The sequence below is a fragment of the Akebia trifoliata genome, chromosome 14 (genome assembly GCF_017979445.1).
Source record: "Akebia trifoliata isolate Shusen 1 chromosome 14, ASM1797944v1, whole genome shotgun sequence".
Taxonomy (NCBI): domain Eukaryota; kingdom Viridiplantae; phylum Streptophyta; class Magnoliopsida; order Ranunculales; family Lardizabalaceae; genus Akebia; species Akebia trifoliata.
Window position 1 is genome coordinate 6,353,141 of NC_141388.1, and position 9,574 is coordinate 6,362,714.

The 9,574-nt window shown below is 34.9% G+C and overlaps 1 protein-coding gene across 3 annotated transcripts; it reads left to right on the forward strand.

Moving 5' to 3' along the window:
* The first annotated feature begins 1,769 nt into the window (after positions 1 to 1,769).
* LOC147385844 (lactoylglutathione lyase family protein / glyoxalase I family protein) lies at positions 1,770 to 8,396 on the forward strand. 3 transcript variants are annotated; one of them, XM_086423290.1, is made up of 9 exons: positions 1,770 to 1,935; positions 2,162 to 2,290; positions 2,557 to 2,618; positions 3,471 to 3,531; positions 3,624 to 3,703; positions 3,814 to 3,884; positions 5,301 to 5,390; positions 6,752 to 6,877; positions 8,125 to 8,396. In XM_086423290.1, the coding sequence occupies exons 2-8, from the start codon at positions 2,198 to 2,200 to the stop codon at positions 6,850 to 6,852; spliced, it is 558 nt and encodes a 185-aa protein (XP_086279416.1). In that variant the 5' UTR covers positions 1,770 to 1,935; positions 2,162 to 2,197; the 3' UTR covers positions 6,853 to 6,877; positions 8,125 to 8,396. The 3 variants fall into 3 exon arrangements, with proteins under 3 accessions (XP_086279416.1, XP_086279415.1, XP_086279414.1); XM_086423289.1 differs by having other exon boundaries at positions 1,772 to 1,930; XM_086423288.1 differs by lacking the exon at positions 1,770 to 1,935 and adding an exon at positions 1,942 to 2,080.
* Positions 8,397 to 9,574: the final 1,178 nt, after the last annotated feature.

The window sequence follows — 9,574 nt, forward strand, 5'->3', positions numbered from 1 at the left end:
GGAAATCTAACCTAGATTGAAATATTTCGGTTCAGTTTATTCAAGTTTTGGAATATTTAAAAAAAAAAATTTTTTTTTTGAAATTTTTAGTTTTAATCGATTTGGGTTTGGTATGATTTCCAGAGGTGGAAATCTAACCTACATCGAAATATTTCAATTCAGTCTATTCAAGTTTTGGTCTGGGTTTGATTTCAATTTTTCAATTCAGTTTTTAGGTAATGGGTAATTTGTACAACCCTAATATTAGAATCCTGATAAAATGACTCGTTGAGACATACTCAAATGACTCACTAACGTGGACAAGTTTGGAAACCATAGATCTTTTCGCCTCGGGATACACGACTCCCTCGTGATACACTCTTTTTTTTTAATTTACGGGGAAGTGCAATCGTGTATATCAAGACGTATAGATTTACAATTCCTGAACTTGTCACATTAGTAAGTCAATTGAATATGCCACCTGATAAGACATTTTGTCACGACTCCTAATATTATCTCACGACCCTTAAAACTAAAAGTCAATCATCTTTTTTGACATTTTCTTAGGTGTAATCAAAAGGTGAAATTCATTTTTGTCTCAATAAGACATAGCATATACTATATTGACATGGCAGTACATGGAGAACCATAGATTTCATTTCTTAAGATACAAGAAAAGAAATCTGTGATTGTCTGCACATTGCCTTTGTTCTCATATTTTTATTTGAACTCATTTTCAATCCAAAGCAAATTTCCTAAAATTAAAAGTAAATTCTCCATTTGACATTTTCTTACATGCAATCAAAGGATGGAAGTCCATTTCAAAATAGTGTGTTTTGTGATGTATGCATAAAGTTTTAGATTGATTTGTGTTTTTGTTTAGTTGGGAAAGTTAAATTTCAAATTTGACCCTCTGCTTGATCATATAGTGTGAATACACAATATAAGTTATGAGGATTTAAATAGGTAACAACTCAAATTTAAATGTCCTAGGAAGTTTAAATTTTAAAAAAACTCTTAGGTTATATTTGGATTGAAAGAAGTGGAGAGAAGAAAGAGAAGAGAAATTAAATTTCTTTTCACTATGTTTGGATTGAGAGAACTTAAGATGACTTTGAAAATTTAAAATATTTTAAAAGTGATGTAGGGGTAGAGTTAGAATTATAATTTTTTTTGTAAGTGTTTATTTCCATTTCTCTCCCTTTCTCTCTACTTTTGGAGAAAAAAAAACTCACATTTTTTTCTCTCCTCTTCTCTCCCCACTTAACAATCAAAACAAGTAGAGAGAAACTCATTTATTTTCTCCTCTCTTCTTTCCATTTCTTTCAATCCAAACACAACGTTAATGAATTATATAATCAATTGTGATTGTTCATCATTGGGATTTGAGCATACGAATACTTTACCATCACAATTTTGGTATTGGAATTCAATTTTTCATAATATTTTGTTTTTCTTAAAAAAAATCATATTTCCTTGAATTTGCTCATTCTCCTTCCTATTTTTAATCGATCAACCTAATTTTAATAAGAATAATAATTTCCTAATGATAGGAGTTGAATCCAAGTTAATAGGCACTTAAGCAGGAGGTCGTGTCTTCAATGCTCAAAATGAGCAATATTTCTTTGGGGTCACCCGTAAGGACGCTCCCTCCCCTATCTGGTATGTGTGATGTGCGGGTGTTGCACGTGCCCAGGGAGGGGTCCAATGCCTTTGCTAGAGCTCATCCAATTCCTCTAGTCGGATGGGAGTCCGGACACCGCCACTGTCTACAGGATACTCGGTTATCAAAATTTTAAGGTGCACCCATAGGGGGGTGCACTTATGGTATATAGTGGGTGCATACAATAAAACCAACTCTATTGATAATCTCTAGCCTCTCGATTTGAGCATTTGATCCACAGCTCAGAGTTAGGAATCACTCTGGAAAATCTCTTCTCTTCATCAAACGGTAAGGTCTCTCTCTCGATATCATTTCTCTCTAAGAACAGCCATGGCGACATCTGTAATCTCCTCTCGTCTGTTACCTCATCTTCTTCTCCATTTCCCAACCAAAATCCCTTCAAACCTAACTCCCTTTCCACTTCCCAGCAAATCAAAGGTCTCACCTTTCCTGTCTCAGAAGTCGATATTTCTGATTCAATCGCATCCGTATTTTTAATTCTAAACATTTTTCTTGCAGGATTTGAATCGAAAACTCCGAACATTTTGTTCTTCAATGGCGTCCGAATTGAAAGAGTCTCCTTCGAACAATCCAGGTCTCCATGCAAATCCAGATGAAGCTACTAAGGGTTACTTCATGCAACAAACGGTAAGTCCAAAAACTATTTATTAAATTTTGGTTTTAATCAGTATTTGATTAGCAAGAACTGGTAATTTCAGATACTTTTGTAATCTAAATGACTTCTGATCTCAGAAGAGATTCTACTAATGATTTTGAGCTAATTCTACTAAGCATAAAACATGATTCGGTGCATCTTTGTAGACGTCAGTACAATGGATCATAAATTAGTACTCTAATAAGAAGTTTGGAACAACATTTATACAAGGAATTGACAATTGAATTCGGTTTTGCAGATGTTTCGAATTAAAGATCCTAAAATCAGCCTTGATTTCTATTCTCGCGTATTAGGGATGTCGTAAGTTGCTTTAACGAAATTGTGTTTGTTAAGCTTTTCTTTTTTGATGATGTGGTGGTATTGTGTACTGGTTCCATAACGTGTTCCAATCTTAAAATTAATTGCGATAATTCTCAATATTTTGATACTCTTTGTTCGATGAACTGAATAAAATAAAAGAATTTCCTCTTGTGAATGTATTTAGTCTCAGCTAACAAGAAAGTTTGTTTTAAAACATCCGCTTCCTTACATGTTTGACATATAGATCACATGTATGTTGGTATGCATGAATGTATGCTGGGCAAGCAAGGGTTAGTGGTCAGTGGAGGTGAAGGTGGGATCAACAGGTTTTGAACCCAGGTTGTGTAATCAACACTGCACACACCTTACCAACTTAGTTAAACTGGCACCTGCAGATGTTTGGTATGCTATGTTCGATGTAGTGAGACTTTGCTACTCCATTAATTATATTTAATTGAATGTGTGGTGAAACAATTTTAACCTGTAAATGATTGCTCTTCTTTTCTCCCCAAATGAGCCTAATTCATATCCTTTTGAGATGAAAGAACTGAAACATTGGAATTTTGTTCGTGTAGGGTAAAATGCACTAAAGTTCGTTTTGTTTTCCGAAATTTTATCTCTAGCAAGTTGGAATTAATCTAAGGTTCTACATTTTAGTTGTATTATATGTAGCAACATGATTTCTAGTTATGCATTTGCTTGTGTAGCTCTGGTGTACTGAAGCTAGTTTGTTTTCTTTTCCAAATTTCATCTCTAGCAAGTTGGAATTAATCTAACGGTCTACATTTTTTCCTTATTATATGTAGTAACATGTTTTGTAGTTATGCATTGCCTCCTTATTGAACATTTTAGGTTACTTAAGAGGCTGGACTTCGCAGAAATGAAGTTCAGCTTGTACTTTTTGGGATATGAGGTAAAACCTATGAATTCTCATCTACGAGAATGTCCTCACTATTAGTCCTTCTTTTGGGAGAGAGTAAAGTTACTTTTTTCTTTCTAGTGCAGAATCCAGAAGCTGCTCCAACTAATTCCACTGAGCGAACAGTCTGGACCTTCAGTCAGAAGGCTACAATTGAGCTTACACAGTAAGGAGCATCCACCGCATTAGAGATCATTATGTTTCTTGGTCACCTGTCTATTTTTCTGTTTCTTGTTTTTGTTTGATAATATTAAACCATTCTTATACTACCTACAGTAACTGGGGAACTGAAAGTGATCCTGACTTCAAAGGCTACCACAATGGGAACTCAGAACCTCGTGGCTTTGGTACGTACCATGTAACTCACAAATATTGAGTCAGATGTGTCATAGCTGAATTTTACTATTTTAAGAACACACGATTTAGATGTGGTTCCTGTTTATCTCAATGTTTTTGAGCATCGGATGAGGCACTAGAATGGCCCAAAGAGTGAGCAGCTTCACGAGTCATAAGGATGCCTTTTCAAATTTAGCATCAAACCCTTTCCAAACTAATACTAAAAAAATAAATAAATCCATAATAGGATAAACTCAATAAAAGAGAGAAATTTAGGACAAAAGATATTGATCTATTTATATTGGAAGTAAAAAGATGTAGTGTCGTCATTGTTTTTATATGTTACTTAGAATATCTTATTATTATTTAACTAAAGTTTTAAGGGGACAATGCAAAAGAAAAAGAATATTTTAGGAATAGTACCTTAAAATTCCCCCTGCCAGTTTATGCACACGAGGTGCATGCCTTTCTCTAAAGTTTAAGTCAATGCTGTAGCAGAGCTTTTACCCTTTGTAATTCTCCGCAGGGTGTATTGGGAAAGCTTCATCTCGAGGTGTCAGCCTCAAACACTTATTCATCATTGATTATCTGTGTCTTTGGCTTACATTTAAAAGATCTTGGGTTATGGCATATGGATGGTAGATTCGGTAGTTAATCATCTATAAACTAAATACTCACTGTCATATTTCAAAGGATAGGATGCACTATTCGATATGCCCTGCCTAGTAAATCTTATAGCTCATAAATTTACTCGATTGGATGGTGATAATTATCTGGTGTGGATTTTTGTCTAAACTGTTTGTATACTTTTTAAGAGTTTAGACTACCCACAAGAATGCGATCTATCTTATGTTTACCATCATCTGATTAGATTAGATGGCTTTAACCTACCAGATCTCATAGGTGGTACTGTCAACTTGTGCTTCTGTCCCTTTACGTGTGCACTATATGTATGGATCTGTGTTACCAGATTCGTTCCTGCTTAGATCAAACTACAAATCTGTACGAAGTGAACCAATTTGTGGTGTGGTTCATACTGTTTGTGGAAGACAATGAATCCATACAAACCAAGAGCGAACCCAACCATTCCAGTTCGCTGAATTTTGTCATTAGGTTTGATGAACCAAATAATGGAGATACAACATTTTTTTTTTGTTGAGAAGTTCAATTATACATCTTCATCTTCCTTCTTCATGTGTATATATATATATATGAATTATCTATGCCTATCCCTACAATCGGGTTCGTTCTAGGGTGGCGAACCACGAACCCAAATTTGAACCGATGGAAGTGACGAACCGGGTAACTTAGGTATGGGTACTCTATGTATAACTTATATTTTATGGTTAGTAAGTCTGTTATCATTTATCTTACATAGGAGTACTCAAGGCTGTTAGCAGATTTTGATTCATTCCTTCTATTTTCAGGTCACATAGGCATCACTGTTGACGATACGTACAAGGCATGTGAGAGGTTTGAACGTCTAGGGGTAGAGTTCGTGAAAAAGCCTGATGACGGTAACTCTCTTGTTCATAATTAAAGATGATATCTCACTTCCTGATACCATCAGCTTACTAACTCAAAACTGTCATGGCAGTTTGTCATATTTTATTTTTGGTGAATGAATTTAGTTCATATAAATATATAAGAAACAAAAGTTGATACATTGTTAGAAAGGGAAGTTGCCATGCTTATACAAATTTTGGTTTGGTAATCAACCACATCATTTGAGTCCACTACATTATCATCATTATTTTTTGGGTGCTACTTTGTTATTTATAGCAAGATTTATTTTTTTCTTTTGTGGATATAATAGCAAAGTCCTATGGTGTTAGTGTATAGAAAGGCATCTTTATAGTTGATGAATGATGAGGATTTTCAGAAGTGTATCCATTATAAAGTGGGAGCTGGAAAACATGGTGTCATTTTGGGAGGATGTGTGATGTGCAGAGACTAACTGTGTAGTGTTTTCCCTAATCTCTATCAATGGCAGAATGGAAAGGATTCTTGCAAATAATTGTGTGGTATATGAAGGGATGGTTAGGTGGAGTCCAAGATTTAGGCACCTCTTCAATCATTGGGAAGTGAAGGAGCTTGCTATCTCATGGTGGTCTCAGCCTATCCGGCCAAATTTTTTTGGGAATCTCTAATACTATCAAATGTTACTTTCTTCTTCCAAATGACTTCCCTTGATGAAATTCTCACAGCTAATTGCTTGATTAGTAGGGAGAAACCTATGGCTATCTTGTATGTGCAAACAGAATGAAGAATCTGTTGACAACAATAACATCATCACCATCAACAACAACAAAGCCTTGTCCCTAATATTTGGGGTCGGCTAAAATAGTTTATTGCCACAAAGCCTTATCTACTGCCTAATTTCGACGACCTTCTAGCTTTTCATCATTAAGTGGTATTGCTGAATGGTCTCAAATGGGTGTATTTGAGGAACTGATACATAAACTAATTAAGATTACATTACCCAACTTGCCGGTGGGTTAGTAGTTTAATTTTTCAATTCCAATGTGTATGGCCAACATATTGGAAAAAATTGATGAAGGGCTTTAGTGGAACGGTCGGGTTGGGAAAACAAATATCATCTCGTGTGGTGACTTGAACAAGGTCCTTTTTGGGTGGCTTTGGAGTTTGGGGAGGTTGGAGAAGGGTGTTGTTGAGAAAATATGAAAGCAAACTGGTAGTGGTAGGGAAAACAATACACTTCAATCCTCATGTGGATCTAACCGGTGAATCTTTAAAATTATCTTTTTATTTTGGTATTAGCTTCTGTAATTTTTCTCGGTTTTTCATTTGAAAATTTCTGTTGGTTATTTTAGAAATACTTCGTTGCATGCGTTAAATTTATTGATGTTGGTTGCAGGAAAAATGAAAGGGATAGCATTCATTAAGGATCCTGATGGCTACTGGATTGAAATCTTTGATCTTAAAACCATCGGAAATATAACTGCTAGTGCTTCCTGAGCAAATAGTCACACACAGACTTTAGGTATCATTTTCTAATTATGTTCCTTTCTTTTCATTTCCTTAATGTGTGACTTTTACATTGAAGCATAGACATCTTGTATAAACCCCAAGGGGTTGGCCTAGTGGCAAGCCGAGTCTTGATAAGCTCTTCAGTAAGGGTAGGTCAAGTGTTTGAAACCCCACGAAGCAATGAATTCCTTGGGGCCACCCTCTAGGGTCCGGTAGACCCTCGACTCAACCGGTTGCACATAGGACTTTCCGAGAGGTGGGATTAGTCTCACTCGAAGGGTGGGGATCCCCACGATAAGGAGAAAAAAAATAAAATACACATCTTGTATTAGATATGAGAGCCAAATTTTTAGCTTTTGAGTACCATATTGAATGGATTATGGGTTATAACATGTGGATGTCGCAATCCGTGGTGTTTTAGCCGTGCTCTTTAAGCTATACTTTTCTGGGTTTTTCTGGGTTTATTTGGGTCATCATGACTCAAATCGTGTGATTCATTCCTTACAAAATAATACCCTGGTATTTAATGCATGTTGTTGAATTCACCCGACTCCTTAGTGACAAAGTCGGGGTTCGGGAATAATTCGGCAAAGGGAAATATTTAGAAAAAAATGACAGTAAGTCAAGAGAGTCAAAAATCAAGAAAATAAAAAATATTAATTATGGAAAATATAAAGGATGTTTGTTTCATCTATTAAACATTTTTAAATAAAATTACAAAATTTCATATTATAGACAATGTATTTTTAGCATTAAACATAATATAAAAATGTAATTTTTAAAACTTCGTGAATAAGTTGGGATTAAATCGCTGATTGGAAGAGTTGCAAAATTTTCAAAAAATCGGTATTTTTTGTTGCTATGCCTGACTAATATTTCCATCATGTCGCCGTTGAGGATCTGAACATTCAATATTTCCCTCTAACTCGATCTGAAGGATTCGTATTGGATGGAGCAAAATGTAAGAAACATGTAGATTGCATCCTGCATGCCAAACATCATATTGAAAATCAAAACTTGGACATACTGAAAAATAACAAGTAAAAAAAAAAAAAAGTATAATCCTAAATGCATCACCAAATTAGCACGCCTTTTACTGAATTTTCCAGTTGAACCAAATTAATGCTGGGGGATTCAACTTTTTGATTGCTGGTTTCTAAACATTGCTTTTGAATGGGCAGTTTTTTTAGTTTTATTCTTTCTTTGCAAATGTATTGCTTAAGAATGATTAAAATTTAACATTCTGGTTTTTGGGTGCAGGGAAGTTGAGTTGGAGAGTTCCTAATATGTGCCATGGGTTTACCAGCCTTTCAGCTATATTACTGCAATAAAGAGCTATGGTTGTTGACTAGGATTTTGTTAAAATGTCCTTCTGTTTCTTTGGTGTGATTTATTTCTGTCATCTCATAGTGGGATAACTATGAATAAAGGAGACATGGAAGGACTTGGACTATGGTCGAAATGTTCTTGTACATTGTGCAACAGATCAAACCATTCTCTCCAGCATGAATAACTGCATATTTTTGTTGTTAGAGGCTAGTATCCTAGGTTCCTTCAAGAATTGAAAAAAACCTAAAAAAATCCCCAGTAAGTCCTGACATTGGAACATTATACTATTCTGAGTATGGAATAATGGAAACTAAGTGTATACTTATGTGTCTTACCTAGTATGATGTACATGGGGGGTTTTGACCCATAGTTTAGTTGGTTCAACACATTGCAAAGCAACTTTGGGGTCGTGGGTTCAAGTCCAGCTTACCCATAAAAAGAGTACGATGCGTGTAGAGGTGATTTTGGGTTTATCTCTATAACTTTGTAACTCTATTGAATGCTCTTTGCTCCTTCAGTCGTCTGGTAGCTCTGGTGTGGTACTTGTCAAAAATCTTCTGACGCTCTAGCTAGATAAAAAAAAGTTGTCAGCACCAGCAGTCAAAAGACCCTTTGCTTCTCCATCTCTCTTCCTCTTATAAGGTTTTCTTCACGTTACCGGTATAACAGTGGTACTTAGGATTATCATGTTAATTGCTTGGGTACAAGTGGAAGAACTTTATACTAAAATCCAATTCATGTTCATATTTCATATTTCATACAAAACTAATATTTTGTATTTTGGTTCTGATGAGATTAAAAAAAATCAATATTTTGATTAGGCTTAAAATAATCCGATTTAACATAATATAAGAAAATACAAGAAATATGTATTTACATCATTATATGTATTCCTGATATTACTATTGAGTCTTCTTGTAGTAGGATTTGGTTGATCCAAAACCAATCCGGTTAGATATCAAATTGGATCCTTGTTCCTTGCTTTGGATCCCAAGTCTTTGGATCTTGAATGAATCCAAATTTGGATCTGATTGGATTCATGGATAGCCCTAGTCGAATAGTGGTTATGCCAGCCCCCTCATTGGTTCATCTAAGGATGTGAGTATGTCATCATTAAAAAAGAAAAAAGAAAAAAAAGGAGAATTACTTAAAGGACCTTGGTGCAGGGATTTTTTTTTAAAATAATCCTTAAGTTTTGGGGGTTTTGCTAATAATAATTCATTTAGTCAACTTTTCTTTTCTCAACAGTCCAAGACCTCATCTTCTACATTTCTCCCCGATTGAATGTTTTAACAGTTCGAATTCATCGTTTTCATTAATAAAAAAAAAAAGATTTTTGATATTTCAATTGAGTTTTGAGAACTCTATTTTGTCAAAAATA

What these genes read in the sequence shown, in the direction of transcription:
- LOC147385844 (XM_086423288.1), top strand. Translation starts at nt 1,973, where the DNA reads ATGGCGACATCTGTAATCTCCTCTCGTCTGTTACCTCATCTTCTTCTC. An exon ending in CACTTCCCAGCAAATCAAAG is followed by an intron (nt 2,081 to 2,161) that starts GTCTCACCTTTC and finishes TTTTTCTTGCAG; the next exon opens with GATTTGAATCGAAAACTCCG. An exon ending in CTCAGAACCTCGTGGCTTTG is followed by an intron (nt 3,885 to 5,300) that starts GTACGTACCATG and finishes TTCTATTTTCAG; the next exon opens with GTCACATAGGCATCACTGTT.